Source organism: Haliotis rufescens, unplaced genomic scaffold (assembly GCF_023055435.1).
Source record: "Haliotis rufescens isolate VD_foot unplaced genomic scaffold, xgHalRufe1.0.p SCAF_37, whole genome shotgun sequence".
NCBI classification, from domain to species: Eukaryota; Metazoa; Mollusca; class Gastropoda; order Lepetellida; family Haliotidae; genus Haliotis; species Haliotis rufescens.
Genome location: NW_025964079.1, coordinates 539,171 through 559,537, shown reverse-complemented (window position 1 = coordinate 559,537; position 20,367 = coordinate 539,171). Strand labels below are relative to the sequence as shown.

General features: G+C 40.7%; 1 protein-coding gene across 1 annotated transcript; it reads right to left on the bottom strand.

Moving 5' to 3' along the window:
- Positions 1 to 563: 563 nt before the first annotated feature.
- Positions 564 to 19,630, bottom strand: LOC124140478 (uncharacterized transporter slc-17.2-like). The gene is made up of 12 exons (XM_048381221.1): positions 19,528 to 19,630; positions 13,317 to 13,364; positions 12,704 to 12,912; positions 11,117 to 11,350; positions 9,093 to 9,180; positions 8,391 to 8,486; positions 7,688 to 7,825; positions 6,625 to 6,788; positions 6,042 to 6,174; positions 3,110 to 3,260; positions 1,999 to 2,089; positions 564 to 1,133 (listed from the first exon to the last, which is right to left on the bottom strand). The coding sequence occupies exons 2-12, from the start codon at positions 13,351 to 13,353 to the stop codon at positions 951 to 953; spliced, it is 1,524 nt and encodes a 507-aa protein (XP_048237178.1). The 5' UTR covers positions 13,354 to 13,364; positions 19,528 to 19,630; the 3' UTR covers positions 564 to 950.
- Positions 19,631 to 20,367: the final 737 nt, after the last annotated feature.

Here is a 20,367-nt window from a genome sequence, read left to right as displayed (position 1 = left end):
AATGTTATTCGGAGTAAATTGCCTTTATTCATTTCTGCATAAAAGACTTTATGTTCAATAATTATTCATTCGAGTCATGTCCGGGAAGATTTAACACATACATTGTACATAACCAAATACAAATACATCCTCCCCCTCTCCTCCTCACCCCTGAATTTGCCAGCATGAGAGAGCTGAACTTTGGCATGAAGGTGGTGAGGTTACATGGGTATAACCGTCGCGACCAAGATTATTGCACGTATGTAGCAACGTATAATATTCCAGCTATATGACGGCGCTGTGTAGTGAGTGAGTGAGTGAGTGAGTATGGTTTAACGCCGCTTTTAGCAATATTCCAGCAACATCACGGCGGGGGACACCAGAAATGGTGCTTCGCATATTGTACCCATGTCTGGAATCGAACCGGGGTCTTCGGCGTAACGAGTGAACGCTTTAACCACTAGGCTACCCGTTGGCGGTCTGTAAATAATCGAGTCTGGATCAGACAATCCAGTGTTTAACATCATGAGCATCAATCCTCGCAATTTGGATCGATGACATGCATCAACCAAGTCAGTGAGTCTGACCACCCGAACCCGTTAGTCGCCTCTTACGAAAGGCATAGTCGCCTTTTACGGCAAGCATGGGTTGCTGAAGACCTATTCTACCCCGGATCTTGACGGGTCTTTCATTTTCAAGTACAAGAACCTGACATTACATGTATTCACAATGTGCACGTTAACAGCCAGTATAACACGTAAACAAAGTTATAAGCCCGAGGGCAGGGCTCATCATATTGCAGTAAATGACACTCCGAACGCTAAATGACGAGCCTCCAAGATCACTTGAATTCTCAATCTCAAAATTCCGAACTATCGACAGCTCACTTAACATGTTGTTTCACTTGTGACAACATGAGCACACTGTCACCAGAAAATCGGAATCAATGTTTGTTGTCAAAAGATTCAATGTTATGGTTTGTAGGACCCGTCCCCGTCCCCGTCGTGTGTTCTGTGAGCGGAAACAACATCAAAGGACGCGTCCTTTGCCCAATCAAGTTCTGTCCCTTTACCAAACACCACAAACACGCATCCGCTGACAATGTTTAAGCCCCCTATGATCCAGAAAAGTATTTGCCATTCCTCTCTGGTTCCCTGAAGATAAAGAAAAGAATCTCATCAGACACTTGTGTACATGTGTCTTTCAAATTTCTAAAAATACAAGGAAATACTATATCATTATCAGCCACCGTCTGGCGCTCGGCATTTAGGGGCTAAAACAAGGACTGGTCGGCTCGGAGTCAGTATACTGTGTCTGATTGGGGTATTCATGTTAAACTGCGGCATGGTATCTCAGTGTGCTAGCACTATAAATCGGCATCAGTCCTATCAGTTACCGTATTCCTCGTAATAAGCGCCCAGAGCGCTTTCTTATTAGAATATAATTTTTGTGAAAGGGTTGAAAGATCGTAAATTTCGTGGTTTATGCTGACAGCCAGACATGATACAAAAGAAAAGTCTGTGCGTATTATACACGACAGATATATTTTTCAAGAATTTAATCGCCAATAATTAAGGGTGCATATACCACACGAGTGCGTATTATACACGAATAAATAAGTCTTCGGAATCAGTCGGAAGGGTGCTAATTGGGATTGATCACGAGACAATATATCAGCAAATATCGCCGTGGGCGCTTATTAGAGCGGGGCGCATATTACGTCGAATACGGTAGTCGTTTTATTCAAACATCCATCTACAATGACACCCGGGTTAGAATTTGTCTTCAGCAATCCATGCTTTTCGTTGGATCGGGTGGTCAGGCTCGCATGTCATTGATTCCCAATTGCGTAGGTCGATGCTCAAGATGTCAATCACTGACTTGTCGTCTTTTCCAGACTCTGCTATTTACCGGTCGCCGCCACACAGCTGGGATATTGCTGGGTGTGGTGTCAAACAACAAACAAACAAACAAACAAACAAACAGTCATGACTCGCACCAAGGAAGACTCATACAAACCTGTTTTATCACGTACGACGTAATGAGAGGTGCAGACAGAGAGGCGACCATTGCGCAAGTCACGGTAATACCCATCAACACGCCGGCGAACCTGTAATGTTAGCAGAAAAGGAAATGGAACTTTCAAATTTCTCACAATGTCTCAGTCAGTAAGGCTGCACCGATCCTGCCAACTGAGATACGCTTCTATGTGGGTTGTTGCTGTGCAAATGAGTGAGTGAGTGAGTGAAAAAGGTTCAAGGACGCTTGTAACATTATTCCAGTTATATCACGGCGTTTCAGCTTAATGTGGGAGGAAAGCCCGAAGTGATGCAGGTCCCAGACGTTTACCACTTCGGTGAAACCCACGAGCACGGGTATGGTGCTGACGAACCTAGAAACATAATCGGGCCCAACCGGGATTCGAACCAACGGCTGTGCAAGTGTTTGATTGTGTGTAACTGTGGGCCAAGGAAGGTAGTGGGTAGGGGTCGGTGGTTGTAGATGTGCATGGTTCCACACATTGTACCCATGTAGGGAATCGAACCCGGGCTTTCGGCGTGACGAGCGAACACGTTACCCACCGGGCAACCCCCGTCCTGGAAGTGTTCTATGTGATTGAGTATACTACGTACACGTGTAACAATATAACTAAATCATTTGGGTACCAACTTTCAACAAATTCACACCATCACTGACGGCATAGCTCATAATCACAAAATGCGACCCTCCTTTTCCAAAATCCACGCTTGATTTGTATCCATGTAATTTGATCTTAGCATTAATGAAGCCATGTCACTGCTGATATTCTATCATTTTGGCCTTCATGGTTGTCTGACCGTATCAGTTGAACGTGTATGGCAGTTCCTAATGGGAGAGGTCTCATTGTTGCTGGTATGCTCGTCTTATACCGTTACTTCGAGATTCAATTCAGATCGGGGACTCTCCGTGTTCCCCCAGTACACTTCCGGAACCTTTAAGGATAACACTTGATTTTAATTCTATAAGGTTACCGCAGCAGGTTTAAACCGCTAAAAGATGGGAATTAGGTTCATGTAACAGACTGTATTTGAAAACGAGTTGCACAGTTCCAATAAATAAATGATCGGTCCGTGAAGTGATCGATACCAACCTTGGCGCTATATCGAGGTGATTGATTCTGAAGGCGACAGATGCACAGTTTTGCAGTGATATACCAAGAATCAGCAGAGTCACAGCCAGAGTCCCGTTCTCATGGTCCAAAAACCCGACAGGAATAATGCACACAGCGCATCCAACACAGCCTGGAATTGATATCAACATTTCAAATCAGTCCCAGATGGATGATAATAATTCTGATCAATTCTAAGACCTCTAAACTCTGCGAATCAGCTATCTACACGGTTAAATCAGAATGGATGATGATATGCACTACATACACTGGTAGCGGCCACAAGCCGTCCCTGCTCCTATTCCGTTTTCGCTTTGCTAGTTTGTTAATGCCGCACTCAGCAATATTCCAGCTACAAGAGATACCAGAAGAAGAGAATACACCCCAACAGACAGCTACTGCCATTGGAAACTGCAGCACAAGCCAACCAGTATTCATAACTACAGTAAACTACGGTTATAACGAACACGCTTATAACGAACTGACGGATATAACGAACTTACTTTTTTGTCCCGACTATTTGCTGTAGTTATGCTCTATATATGCATATAACGAACCACGGCTACAACGAACTAAAACTAGTGGTCACTTTGAGTTCGTTATAACCGTAGTTTACTGTACATTAACTGGTAATATTCGGTTAATGGTTTATATTTTTATAATCATTATAAATACATATAAATAACCGGAAAGTGCCGAGGTAAAATAACTTTTATCATAATATTGGTTAAGGTTTCAAATTGCATATTTGAACTCCTGTGACTTGATCAACAGGAATCAATTGAAAATATCTGCCTTTGCCATTCATTATTCCTTCTAACCCATGGGACCGTCTCCGTGGTCTAGTGGTAGAGCGTCCGCCCGGAGAGCGGAAGGTCCGGGGTTCGATCCCCGAAAGCGTCATACCAAATGACGTTAAAAGATGGTACTTGTTGTTACCCTGTCTGGCGCTCGGCATTGAGGGGGTAAAACAAGGACTGGTCGGCTCGGAGTCAGTATACTGTGTCTGAGTGGGGTATTCATGTTAAACTGCGGCATGGTATCTCAGTGAGCTAGCACTATAAATCGGCATCAGTCCGGACTAGTACAAGCAGCCACACAAACACACACACGTACATGCACGTCGCTATATAAGTGCAATAATCTTGGACGCGACGTTAAACCAAATTTCACCTCACCTCTAACCTATGGGGATTCCAGATATAAATACAGGGTCTCAGCAGTCTATGCTGGTCGTAAGAGGAGACAAAATGGATCGGGTGGTGAGGATCAATGACTTGGTTGATTGCATGCCACCTAATCCCACCTGGATCGTGATATGAATCACTAGGTTGTGTCATCCAGGCTCGATTATTTACAGACCGTCATATAGCTTGACTATTGTAGGTGCGGCGTTAAACTAAAATAAACAACAACATAAAGGAACAAAACATTTTTACACAATCAAAAAATCCAGCGAGTCCAGTAACATATGGAAAACAAATATCAGCATTTTCGGGAACAGATTATTTTGTAAAGCCCATAATATTAAATGTTCGAAGGAACTGATAAATATGACAAAGACTGAAACAAAACGGAATGGTGAACATTAATCATCCACTCAACATACATTCTGAGTAAGATATAAATGCAAATGTCTTAACCATCAAATATGATAATTCCATAAAATACAATTACAACTCGTCATAACAGCTCGATGATAACAATAAATGTGTGTATGGTTATATGTTCGAGACAGTACAGAAGGCACCGTGACTATGTAACCATCACACATATTAAACATGGGACCCATGACCGTTAAGTGTTATCAAACTAAAATGTATGTAATATTAACTATTGGCTACAATGTATATGTATGCTATACTTGCCATGTCAAACGTAGGTATGCTTGCCACAACACTTGCCACAACACTTCTACATGTCCTCTATATACTCACAGCCATATATTGTCATAAAATGATGTAACTGATTTCTGAAAAGCCAGGCATTGTTATGTGACAGTAGAAACTGTTGTAAGGTGTATTTCTGCAGAATATTGATGCACTCATAAAACGTCAAGCCCTGTTGTGGCCACTTTACAGTTTTGAGGTTGTTGTTTTTGTATTTTCCAAATAATTATCAAATGATAGGTGCCTTGCTCTTACATTTTCATTCCAATGCATCTGGTCACTGACATTACCATGACGACGGTAACCTGCTACTGTTAAGTGCCAGTAAAATAAATTAAAATAATTTTAACCTAAGCTTCAGGCATATCGATGATCTGATATGGTTCAATACATGTCAACCTCAGCTAAATGTAAAAGCGCCCAGTGAGACCGCCTGAACTCAAAGGTTGTTTGATCAACATCATTCAAGGCCTTAGCTAATATAAATGTCAATGCAAGAGAATAACAAGTCTAGGTTATCCGCCGAAACAGACTCCATTTGGCGTATATGGCATAAATAGCTGTGGAAATTATATGAAGAGACCACTGAACATCAGATGGCACCAGGAGTTCTCGAAAAGGGCACGGATGTCCTGCTGCACAAGTAGCTGCCGCCACTCACACAAGTAAGCTTCCCAAAGATTTTCGGGTAGTTCCAAAATTTTGGCATTTCCAAATTTAACGCATTAGTGGCAAAAGCATGTCCGATGCAATTCCCTATATTGACCACATGTTCCGCGTTTTTTAGGTTAAGACTTGATGCGCCTTTGCATGTGTTTGTGACGGGAACCTACTCGGTGATATACGCAGCTCACCCAGTATCATCACTATTTGATAATGATTCATAAACATAAATTTATGATAAAGTCGGAATCTTTCTGTATGACTGATTTCTTATGATTATGGAAAGAGTTATTAATTATATGTGAGATATCTTAAATGTAGACAACAAACAAAATTTTCCCACTGATGTCACCATGACGTACCCATAAGCTGGAACGTCTTCCTTGCATTGGTTGTCGACAGAAGTCTCCTGGAGAGAACCCAGTCAATGATAAAGGCTGAAGCCAGGCCAACCAATAATCTTCCAGCAAACGGCGCCGAAGACCATACACCATCCTGCAAAAGGGGATATATGAATACAAAATAAATATAAATAATATAATTGCGGTTTTTCGTTTAACTTTTCTATAACATCTATGTAATCAAAGTTAATAATAGGTGTAACAACAACAATAATAACAATGATACTACTACTACTACTATTAATAATAATAATAATAATAATAATAATAATAATAATAATAATAATAATAATATTATTAATAATAACAATCATCATCATTTGCAATCTCATTAAAATCAGATCTTTGTGGAGCGGCAGCGAGAATTATTTGCTGCCAGGAATACAGTCATTCTGACAATCTGGGTAATGCAGAAGCCGGAAGTGTTTGGGAATCTCACTGTGCCAGGATCACCCATGGCCCAGCCCTCTTTTCTGCATTTATTTACTTTATTGTGTATAATAATCATCAGCATCATCAGCTGTAGCTGCAGCATCATCATCACCTGTTCGATGCCATATTTTAGTATTTGTTTCATATACTTGGGGAGGTAGGCCATCACCCATGATGTCAGCCAAGAGTGGCAGATGTGTGCTATTAGGATAGCCCAGAACGCCGGAGATGTGAAAATCTTGCCCCACGGCGGCCGCGGCATCTGCAACATGAACTCTGCTTTCAATAAGGAAATGGTTCACTTGATTATAGATATAAACGTATTGTTACACAAATGTTCAAGACTGTACCAATATACAACACAGGTAGTATTATTATCATTATGGAAAACTGTTTCTTTTGTAGAGAGTCAGTATGGTTTTACCCTGCTTTTAGCAATATTCCAGCAATATCACGGCGGGGGACACCAGAAATAGGCTTCACACATTGTACCTATGTCGGGAATCGAACCCGGGTCTTCGGCGTGACGAGCGAACGCTTTAACCACTAGGCTACCCGACCGCCCCTGTTTCTTTGTAACAGTTACAGTAGTCAGAGTGGCGACAGTAGAGCCACTGTAGCAAGCATAGGCGTGGTTAGGCTCGGGAAGTCAGTTTAACAGGTTGTTAAAGACAGATTCTCTCGAGTAAAATAACACATGCAGTATATATTTATCATTATACTGATATTGATTTGAAATGTTCACTTAAATGAAGTAGTATCATCTTACATCGTTAAATATATCATTATGATTACATAATTATTCTTTACCCTTCATGTCGAGCATATACCATCAGCTCCAGCGAATGGGGTATACGTTTCTCAATTCCTAAGGTACTTTAGACCATGCACGTTTTATTCAAATGGAAAGACATTTTGCTTACAGCAAATCTTTCTTATCACAGTTTTACAATCAATGTTTATTAAATCATTCAATAATGTTTTGGTTGACATTCACAGAAATTTGCTATGGCCTTAACATGTTTTTTTTTAAACCTGTTTACTCACTGTCATTTATTTTTGTTTTGGAAATTGTGGCGGATGCTAACTTCGGAAAAAGCTTAACCTGCCGTGGCGTCATCAATGGTTTTCTGTGATAATTCATAAAAAGGTTTTCAATTTACAAATTATCTCACGTGCCTTGGTGTCCAATTGTCCATATGTCCGCTCCCTGGTGATAAGTTTCACCTCTGTCTCCGTGATGCGAGGATGGTCCCTCGGGGAGTCGGAAACAAACAGCACCCAGGGAAACACACACATGAGTGTGAAACCACCTTCAAGCGAAGTGCAGATTTAACCACGATGCACACTTATATAGATCATCTAAATACAGCACAGAGACCATCACTGGCTACCCGTGGCTACCCGTGAAGCGGTAAACGTCTGAGATCTGCATCAATTTGGGCTTTCCTCGAACATTAAACTGACACGCCGTGATATAACTGGAATACTGTTAAAAGTGGCGTTAAACCCAACTCACTCACTCACCCACACAATTACTGGCGGTGACATTTAGATGTAGCTCACCTAGCTTAAACCAAAACTTTCATTCCTCCGTCTGTGCGTTCTTTTTGTCTTTAACTTTCTTATTCTATCCCATGAAAGGTCAGCAAAGGTGTCTCAAATATATACTCATAGAATAACGATTCGATTTTGAACAAGTCCACACTGAATATCATTTGTGCCCAGTACACGGCCATTCCTGCATATATCATTGTGAGATTTGATATGTAATATGTGATATGCGGAAGAGGAGCAACAGAATGCTGTGGACCCAGGTCTCTATGGAGTGATCACAAAGTATTTCAGTTTAAGGAGTTTGCCCCAATGTAAAATTACCAAACACGTAGAAGATGAGAGGCCATCCGTTATCCAGGGAGACGCCGCCCAAATATCCCGAGATGAAGAACGTCAAAATTCCGGCAATGCTTAAACCTGCACAAGCAAGGTGTCAGCGTGTCACATGTTTAAAGGAACTATCGTGAACTTGCTATGGTTTCCTTGGTGTCTGACCGGTCACATACCGTAGAAAGTCGGCCCGTTTCGTAAAATCTGAAGAGCATTAAGTTCATTCAAGACGCCAGGCTCGCAGTAAGCACTTGCAAGACGTATCACATACTGGAATAAGCATATGCCAATCGTACAGTACACATGCCAGTTGGAGTAAGCACGAATTAGAGCTATCACATACTGGAGTAAGCACATGCCAGTCGGACAGTACTCACACATTTGGAGTAAGCACACAATGGTGTTATCACATATTAGAGAAAGCACATGCCAGTTGGAGTAAGCACACAACAAAATTATCACATATTTGAGTAAGTACATGCTAGACGAACAAGTTGCACACAGTTGGAGTAAGCACACAATAGAGTTATCACATATTAGAGTAAGCACATACCAGTTGGAGTAAGCACACAATAAACTCTTCACATGTTGGAGTAAGCACATGCCAGTTGGAGTAAACACACAATAAACTTTTCACATGTTTGAGTAAGCACATACCAGTTGGAGAAAGCACACCATAGAGTTATCACATACCGGCATAAGAACATGATGTGAGGGACGCCTTCTCATGTTCTGGTGCCCACTCTGCCCAGAGTGCCATGATTGCTGGCTCCACCGTCCCCTGGACAGACAGACAGACAATTTATTCAATAAAAGGCCACTGGCCCAAAATACAGACATATGCAGGAATACATAAAGCCTGCGCAAAATGACATATTTACAAACTGGAAAAAATAACCATTATTTACATTTTTTAAATACTTATTCGTAGTGGATTATTTACTATTTACCCTAAGTTGATGAGCTTTGGTAAGAAAAATAGATATTTTATATAAGGTATCATATGCATCTGAGGAAATAACAGAGATAAAGTTATGCTGAAGGTTAAAGGTAATATTTTTATCTAAAAGTGCATTACGAAGGGAGCTGTAGGATTCGCAAATTAATAAACCATGATATTCATTTTCAATAAAGTACTTATTTTTAGATAGACACAGGTTTATATAAACACGTACTTCTTTGATATCCATTCTAAACGGTGCAATGTGGAGGTATGAAGGGGTATTGTTATAAGGTGAAAATGTTTCCCAACACCTTAGACAATGATAACAAATTCATCAGTTACAACATCGATAACTTTGGTCAGTGTTTAATAATTGCTCCAATGCTGCCATTCAATAAATCAGCAGGGACAGAACACATTAGTGGGGGTTGCTTCGATGCTGCAGTTGCGTGTGGATAAACCTCTCTAATATACAGGTATATAAATTAGCAAGACTTATGTGAGGTGAGGTGAGGTGAGGTGAGGTGAGGTGAGGTGAGGTGAAATTTGGTTTAACGTCGCGTCCAAGATTATTGAACTTATATAGCGACGTGCATTCATGTGTGTGTGTGTGTGTGGCTGCTTGTACTAGAACGGACTGATGCCGATTTATAGTGCTAGCCCACTACCATGCCGCAGTTTAACATGAATACCCCACTCAGACACAGTATACTGACTCCGAGCCGACCAGTCCTTGTTTTAGCCCCTCAATGCCGAGCGCCAGACAGGGTAACAACAAGTACCATCTTTTAACGTCATTTGGTATGACGCTTTCGGGGATCGAACCCCGGACCTTCCGCTCTCCGGGCGGACGCTCTACCACTAGACCACGGAGGCGGTCTAGCAAGACTTATGAGATACAGAACACATACGTCATGAGATATATAATATATGTATGATGATTAAGGGAATCACATATCGGTGAATCACCGGTATGTTTCAGTTATTTGCCATCATGATACATTCGCGTGTTCATGATCTGGAAGGTGACATGCCACGAAAACGTGTCAGGTTCGAACACCTTACAAGGATACCTTCAACGCTAGCAAACACCGCGGTTTTGAAAGTCAGCAGATCGCCTTGAAGCTCGTTCGAGTTTCCCACTGTGTGACGAGCCTGTCCTGTCTGGTCCTGTCCAAGTAGTTGGGGGGCACGGGTGGCCCAGTCGTCTAAGGCGCCGCGATTCGCTGTGCAGAGTTGCGTCCCTTGGGCACGCCAGAAACCTATGATTGCGGATTCGAATCCCGGTTCGCCCCGATTATGTTTCTAGGTTTGTCAGCATCATACCCGTGTTCGTGAGTTTCACCGAAGTGGTAAACGTCTGAGACCTGCATCACTTCGGGCTTTCCTCCCACATTAAGCTGACACGCCGTGATATAACTGGAATATTGTTAAAATCGGCGTTACACTAAACTCACTCACTCACTCCAGGTAGTTGGCCTGAAGAACTTAGGCGAGTATCAAACTTTGTGTTGTGTTAATCCTTGTAGGTGTGTGTGCTGTTACGTGAATGCGTATGGAGATAGTTAGTAGTAATGGTCATCAGCCCCCTCCTTGACTCAGACACTCTCTCCTGGCCTGTCATGGCTTAACTGACCATGACGACACAGAACGGTAATACACAAATTAAGGTAACTGTTATGACAATATACCCTCTGCTATGGCAATATACCCTCAAGATGCGTTTTAGTACTACATGCATTTATCACTTATCAGAAACTTGAGTTATCATTACCATAAATATGCCAACGATGGCACGAAGAATCACCAGAGAGATCGGCAGTGCACGTGCAGCCTCTGGCGTTGCTATGGTGACAGTCGATGCAACGACAAGGGAAACAGTTATGACAATCTTTCCGCCATATTTCCCAGCAATATAGCCACCGATGATGGGCGTTCCTAGGAAACCAAATGTGAAGGCGGACAGAATCAAACCCTCAAATTTTGAAGTCCAGGTGAATTCTGAGGTCTGCAAAGTCAGAACGGTTGTTCAAGAGTTAATGAGGACAGTGTGATAGTTACAATTGTCAATGACAATAATCAACTAGAATGACGTTATAGTCACATACATAATTGTTTTGAATGGGTCAGGCTTTTTTTACGGAATGCATTTAACTTTCGAACAAGGTTTGGAAATGATAAAATGCGTTATGGTGTTGCATTGACCTCATTCATAACAATTGATCAATTTTCCTTTGACAACAGACACCAAAGTACTTTTCATGAAGTCATTGTGGCCCAAACAAAACTGTACAACTCGTAATTCTAGCAAACAGGGCGCAAACATCCTTGATAGTGATATGGGCGATATGGTCAGCACACGTGTGTCATGTATCCAAATCTATTCAAACACAAAGTAATAACTTGATGACGTTTTGTTACATTTTGTCTCAATTAGAAAGTCACACCTCAGATGTGATTTTCCTCCCAAACTGTTCTACATTTCTTTTTGGGGAAACATAACCAGAGTTCGTACTGAAAAAACTGAAAATCATTTGCAAGCTTTTAAGTCCAGTCTTCAAGCTAATAAACACTGTGCTATGCTAAGACATTATTACACCGAAGACAATGAAGGGAGTTTTACGTTGTGTGCTAATATCATGAGTAACAATTTCTGGCATGTAAGTATAATGTGATAAAGTGATGTCAAGTAGCCCAAAGCATGGCATAGGATGAAGTCGGATTTCTTTGCTGTGTTTGGAAACTCTCCATGTTTCAGGACACAAGGTGTGTCTCCATATTCATCAATATTCCAGTTCCACGACGGCCACCTGTGACTGATTCAGTTTAGATCAGACACAACAGTAATTGATATAATAAGTACGGATCGAAACCAACAAACCAAGACCACCCTCGCCTCTTACGAGAGTATAGGTTTCTGGCCATTAATTCTAAAAATACCGGAAAGGCAACGCTGTAGCAAATATGCTATTTTTGTCCTATGTGCTGTGTGTCCCAGTTTTCTTTCAGCGGAAATCATGCTGCCACACGTTTGTGGGATTCGAATCGGCATGTTTTTTTCAAATTTCTTTTGTCTTTCTTTGAAATCATAATGATGCGATTTTCAATTTCCTATTCTCGGTCTTTAGACAATAATATCATGTAGGTATTTTTATTGATAGAAAACCTCAGCCATTCTATGAGCTCTTCGTGTAAACTCTGAAAATAACCGTGCAATGTCAAATCGACAATACTCGAGAGTGACCATCTGTTTCAAGCGTCCTTATTAGTTCTTCCCAATTTCAATGACGGTTACAGCGTGATCCATTATATCTTTTATTCTGCATAACCAACTTGATATGGAATGTTATAAAGTACTTACCCTCACAGCGTTGTCATGCGCAGGTGACATTGACGTCACTTCCGGTACTGAAAGAGGCATGACCATGGCAACAACAGCCATGCCCATACACTGTCGTAGCGCTGTCTGTGCCATGTATACTGAACAACACAAGTAACCAGTCACCCATCGCCATGAGGTGTACTTCCCGCAACAAGTCTCAAGATTCGTATATTCGCTAGGTCCACTGTCTGAGGGCGAAAGTTGAGTGAGTGAGTGAGTTAGGTTTTTAACGCCGCTTTTAATATTATTTTCAGTTATATCGCGGCGTGTCAGCTTAATGTGGGAGGAAAGCCCGAAGTGATGCTGGTCTCAGACGTTTACCACTTCTGTGAAACCCACGAGCACGGGTATGGTGCTGACAAACCTAGAAACATAATCGGGGCGAACCGGGGTTCGAACCCACAATCATAGGTTTCTAGCGTGCCCAAGGGACGCAACTCTGCACAGCGAATCGCGGCGCCTTAGACGACTGGGCCACCTGTGCCCCCCGTTTCTCGATGGAGACTCTTAAGCATTTCTCTCATGTTAAGTCCCTTGTCTATGTTAAATTGTAATCGCAAAAGAATGAGAATATGTTATCAGTATTACTTACCTTTAAACCCACGCACTGGAGTTGTTTCCGTCGCCATGGTGTAAACAGCTGTAAAAAGTGTTGATAACAGTCTGAGAAACGATATTCGTACCTTCGCGTGTTTCACCTTTTCGCATACAATCGTGGGAACAAATTGATATCAATTCTCTCTCAAAAGCTATGTCTGACATAATACGATGGTTGTTTACAGTCGGAATCGTACAATTGACTATTCTTTTAGTAGAGCTTTCTTTTTATTATGGAAATGTTTTTGTCACTTTTTATTGTTTTTTAGTGTTAAATTTTCAATATCGAATATATCCTCTGCAAAATGCAGAAACTCAAAAGTAGTAAAATCGTAAATGTCTGACAGAGGGTTGTTTAATACAAGATTAATATAAAAATCAATTCGTCATTTCTGCATTGATTGGGATTGACTTGTGTGGAAGAAATGAGGTATTTGGGGGAACGATGGAAAAACAACCACTTTGATGGGAGCCTGCAACATCACTTGTTAGAGTGTTAATAACGTTGGGTTTTAATTCACAATCTTACAGCAAGTAAACCGCGAAAACAGGCCTGCTGACGGAGACCCAACGCAACAACGCCATCGGCCGACTGCATGAATGCGAATCCTCTTCAACGTTTTTCCCTTGAGCACCAAGCATCATTACAAGACTACAATCTCATTAAAATCAGATCTTAGTTCTCGCTATAGCCAAACAAAGATCTGATCATGAGAACATCCCATCATGGGTCACTTCAGAACGACCTTTCATCCGACCAATTCAAGCGTCGCTTACCAGATCATGAAAGTGACAATCAGAATGAGTTTTCTTATCATGCAACCTCGAAAACGTTAACACGGGGTATTCCGAACGACAGTTACGGCCCGTACGACTGATTCCGTCAAAATTATCGTCTCTCGTTTGCGTGGGATAAACATTTGAACGGGGGAGGCGTTGCACAGAACGTGCGAAGCATTGCCATACAATCGCAACGATATATAAGACATTCCGGAATGTTCTTTTGTTCAGTTTTCAAAATTGTAATCGAGAACTGTGTCAACATATTTTTCAAGAGTAGTCTGAAATGGAAGTCGCCAGGTCGGAACGAGTGCTGTAAAGTTCGAGAAAACTGCTTTCTAATTGGCTGATGTCGACTTCTTGTCACCGTTTCAGTGGGAGGTCAAGGTTCGCGAAAGGTCGTTCTGACTTGACCCGTAATGGGATGTCCTCAGATCTTTGTTTAGCGGCAGCGAGAACTTAGATCTGATTTAAGTGAGATTGTACGAGACTGTGTACCCGTTATCAGACACACGGGACTACATGTGACCTTTCCAGATCCAGTCGACCACGTAAAACTACGGTCATTTCTATATGATATCAGTCCAAACGCGTTGAAGATATTCGCGGTAGACGGCCAGTTCAAGGGGTCATTTTGACGTACATTCATCGTCGGCTGCGACGTCAATGGTGTTTAGTTCACAGATTATGGCTACAACTGCGATGGTGTTTGGTTTTGTGATGAGTCACATTTTATACATCGCCGTGCGGATGGTAGCCGTCGTGTTTACAGGCGTGGCAGGGAACGTTATGCCCAAAACTGCATACAGGAAGTGGATAGATTTGGTGGTGGTAGTGTGATGATGTGGGCAGCCATCTCCTACACGGGTAGAACGGACTTGGTGCAAGTTCAAGGAAATTTAACGGCACAACATTACACGGATGGGATTCTTCTGCCACACACACTTCCCATTATGCAACAAGCAAACGTCAGTTTCCAACAAGACACCACCCTACCTCACACGGCAAGACATCATTATTCAATTAATTAGTTAAAATTATTTATCATCCAAAACAGGCTCCCACAGGAGATATCGCTTGGGTGAGATCAAGCGATATCTATACTGTAGATATCGCTGCAATGAAATTGCATCACAATGCTTTGCAGACCATTGTGACGTCATTGGTTATGTCACAATCAAATGACATCACTAATGGCTATGCTACTGAAGCTGTTAGTAGAACTTTTTACACTTAAGACACTGCTTATTACTTTCTACAAACTGAAAAAGTTGGAAGAATGATGTTGGATAATAAATAAAATCTCACCCTCGTGTCTTTTGATAAAATTATCAAATATATCAACACTCGTTGATAAAAGTGGAAAGAAATCCTCGGCAAGCCTCGGAGTTTTCCCACTATTATCAACGAGTGTTGATATATTTGATATCAAAAGACACGAGGGTGAGATTCTCTATATTGTTACCGTCGCAAAATATCTGGAGACTTCCGCCCACCTTTCGCTCACTATATGATTATTACAACCCTTTTGATATATTATCTCCCAGCACTTGCCAAATGTGCGAAGCCATCAGTGCTAGAAGCGGTCGTAAACGCCTAGAACTTGATAGGGTCATGTGTTGATATAAGTGTTGGGTTTGTCTTTTCCATTGAATAGCTCAAGCATTTTCTAGAATCTACGCACTTGATGATTTGGGCTGTGCACACTTTAGTCTTGAGTTTATGTTATGTTGGGGTTGTTTGTGAGGATGTTTTCAAGTCATCGTATCCTGCTGACTTTGGCCGTTGATTGAGCATTAACTGGCTTCCCTGACATAGACAGAATACAGTGAGTGAGAGAGTGAGTGAGTATGGTTTTGCGCCGCTTTTAGTAATATTCCAGCAATATCACGGCGGGGGACACCAGAAATGGGCTTCACACATTGTACCCATGTCGGGAATCGAACCCGTGACGAGCGAACGTTTTAACCACAAGGCTACCTGGCCGCCCCCAGAATAGAGTGCCGACATTCACTTATTAATTATATAATTAATATATAATAGTAAAAAGTAAAGGCTAGTCCATTGTTCACCTGAAGCAGATCATCTTGTTTGTCCGATATTTCTTTCACGAAGGATATCAGCGCATAACAGAATGTGGTTTCTATCATTCCACGTGCATGGAGACCAATAAACATGTTTGCCTCCAGTTAGGGTCTGGTCAGTTATTATAGGGAGGGCGGGATGAGATTCGAGGCGGGGGTGGGGGGTAGGTGGGGGGTGGTAGGGGATGAACAAGTAACAGCGAAAGAAGAGGGGTCGCAAAAATTTATCACAACTATAAAGTTTGCCCATGATAAATGACAGTTCTATTTCTTCATATATCTTTTCTTAACTTTGAACATTATCTAGGGACTGCTCATATACATCGGCAAAAGTCCCTGATGCGTATTTGTTGTGCGTGTGTACATCATGTCATTGTTTCCATCAGTTGTTATTGCCTCATGTGTATGTTCTGTTTGAAGCAATGTTCATGGTAATAAGCAGTCGTTGTTTTATTTGTTTGAGCGGCAGAAAAGCTGGTTGTAACTATTGGTTGTAACTATTGGTTGTAACTATTGGTTGTAACTAGTGGTTGTATCTATTGGATGTAACTATTGGATGTAACTATTAGATGTAACTATTGGTTTTAACTATTGGTTGTAACTATTGGTTGTATCTATTGGATGTAACTATTGGTTGTATCTATTGGTTGTAACTATTGGTTGTAACTATTGGTTGTAACTATTGGTTGTAACTAGGTTGTAACTATTGGTTGTAACTATTGGATGTAACTATTGGATGTAACTATTGGTTGTATCTATTGGTTGTAACTATTGGTTGTAACTATTGGTTGTATCTATTGGTTGTAACTATTGGTTGTAACTATTGGTTGTATCTATTGGATGTAACTATTGGTTGTATATATTGGTTGTAACTATTGGTTGTAACTATTGGTTGTAACTATTAGTTGTAACTATTGGTTGTAACTAGGTTGTAACTATTGGTTGTAACTATTGGATGTAACTATTGGATGTAACTATTGGATGAAACTATTGGTTGTAACTATTGGTTGTAACTATTGGATGTATCTATTGGATGTAACTATTGGTTGTATCTATTGGTTGTAACTATTGGTTGTAACTATTGGTTGTATCTATTGGATGTAACTATTGGTTGTAACTATTGGTTGTAACTATTGGTTGTAACTATTGATGTGAACAAGGGACTCAGCATGTGTGACCGTTTTGTTTGATGCAAAGATTGATTATAACAATAACCTTTGTTTTCTACAGCGCGTGATGGGCGGCGTGAACCTGTGGCTTTGGGGACATGTTTAGTAGTGTGTAAGGACACTGGGTGCAATAAAACGTTCAACGGTATGGATATTATGGATAAGCACTGAAACATTTGTCAGGCAAACATCTCTTACATTTCATGACAGTGACAGGTGCTACACGTAGGCAGGACATGTTTACCCTTTTGCCGAACACCTGGTGCAATAACAGATTTTCCATTCATATAATTATCACTGCCAGTGTGCCTTTTACCCCCGATGGATATGTTTCGGCAGATAATCGAGACTTGTTTTTCTTTGGCGTGACGTTTTGATTTAAACAGTATTTTATTTCCATTAATGTTCAGATTTTACATTACATAACGTTACAAAATGGAAAAAGGATTAGCAAACAGGCCAAAAAGGCATATTTTAATGCTTCTCCTAATATTGTACATCATACATGTAGATTGTAATGAAGTCTATAGAGCAGACATTAATGAGTAACACAAAATGAAATAAAATGGAAAGCAAGATACCAAATGCATTTTATATTCTTAAGTTGACACATAACTTACGTAAAGCGGTTTGTTTCAATGATGTAATTGTGAACTGATTTTATAATGTGTTCATTGTCTGAGGGAGATGAATCTGCATTGCCGTGGAGTATAGTATGTATGCTGAGCTGGTTAACAAAAAGTATTTATCAATTCTAAACTTGGCATAGCGTGGACAAGATAGAATAAAAGTGGAAAGCATCTTCTCTATTTAGGCCACATGAACAGACGACGTTTTAACGATACATGGTAAGTATCTAATTACTATACGTGTCCTATTCCTCACTTTGCTTTGTGATGTATCGAAATAAGTATGATACCATCTGCTGTTTGATATGTTTTAGTAAGGCAGACATATGAGGTTGTTTGTTTGATGACGTAGATGAATGATGATGTTTTTTAAACTTGTTTTGGAGTCTGCTGTGGTATTGTTGTAATTGGGCGGTCGGGTAGCCTAGGGGTTAAAGCGTTCGCTCGTCACGCCGAAGACCCGGGTTCGATTCCCGACATGGGTACAATGTGTGAAGCCCATTTCTGGTGTCTGCCGCCGTGATATTGCTGGAATATTGCTAAAAGCGGCGTCAAAGCATACTTACTCACTCACTCACTATTGTTGTAATTGTAAATAAAAGCGACAAAATCCTTTCCATATAATAAGAACTATCTGTTAAAAGCAGACCCGACTGTACGATAGCGGCTATATCATAAGCGTATGTTTATAAATCATACGAGGTGCTCGCTAAGAGGTCAATTGATCACCTGACAATACACTGGAACAGTTTTGAAATAATGAAGGATTTTTGCCTTTCCTGTCAAATAACTGTTTAAATAAATGTTTATCTCGTCGAGTGGCCAGCAAAGTTGACATGTTACCGAGTCGCGCAACCACGAGTGAATCACTTAACGTTGCATGTCACGCGATAAGATAACATGTTATTGGACAGGAAAAAGTCAAATGTTCTATCTATTTGGTATTTTCTTGCATGATTTTCCTGATCTCTAACTCTGATACAATAATATAATTAAAGACTGAAAGTAGTTCCATCTTTAACTGTTATTTCACTCGAATTAATATAGATTACATACGCGCTTGTTGTTATTGAATTTGGATTATGGCGGGTTAATGGCGATAAGAATGATGTTATAATTTCTTCGTAGTGATATGCTAAAGCGCTTTCCAAGTGTCTATATTTCGCCGAAAAACGTCGAAACGTGATATCGGAATTGTCTCAAGACAAGCGTCGGACAAAAAATCCATAATCATGATAATAAAAGTGACAAAAGTAAAAGACATATCTCGGAAAATCAGAGTGTATTTTCATCTTTTATTATACATGTTGGGATCCGATCATTTGCTATCTTGGAACAATGCATTTTATTGAGGCTGACAATTATTTTGTTTCAAGAGTCTGAAGCATTATTTCTTCAAGCATTTTCTGGGACATTTTTTTATATTACATGGTCGACAAAATTCTGAATGTATAATGAATCGTCACGTTTTCCGTTTATAGGTTTCTTTTAACATAATTATTTTTTGTCATCAGTATAGAAAAAAACACTTTAACTGTACTTACCTGTAGAACTGACCGTTAAACGGAGAAGCAAAAACACATCCAGATCCGACACACTGACATCAATATTCAAATACTTTTGATGTCGATCATTGCATTTCACTTGTTTCTGAACAAGTCTACGTGTTCCTATTTTTGCATTTCATTATATACACACACAAATCAATGAATTACTATCTTAATATCAATAGCTGTGTTGGCGTACCATCTGTTAGGGGAGCTGTCTAATTATAAGCCAGAGAAACAGAATACTACACTGTATGACCTTTAGGTAGTGATGGAATGTAAAACTTTATTAATAAAACAGGCTCCATTATGTTTATTGCGAAGTCAGGACAACAAGAATTCTTTCGTTTGAAATTACGTATGTTTCCCTTATAGTTTAGATACTGGATGTGTAACACCTTGTTCTATTACTTTTCTATTTATGTCTATATTTTATCTTTATGTTACCCGCCCTATCAAGAATGAAACTACAACAAGTATTACAGTCGAAATGTGATGGTTCGTGAAAAGTGTATCGTTATTACTTTAGAAACACACTTTATTGCACTCATAATTACTAAAAACTAGGGGGAACGGGTGGCCCAGTCGTCTAAGGCGCCGCGATTCGCTGTGCAGAGTTGCGTCCCTCGGGCACGCCAGAAACCTATGATTGTGGGTTCGAATCCCGGTTCGCCCCAATTATGATTCTAGGTTTGTCAGCACCATACCCGTGCTCGTGGATTTCACCGAAGTGGTAAACGTCTTAGACCTGCATCACTTCGGCCTTTCCTCCCACATTAAGCTGACACACCGCGATATGACTGGAATACTGTTAAAAGCGGCGTTAAACCCAACTCA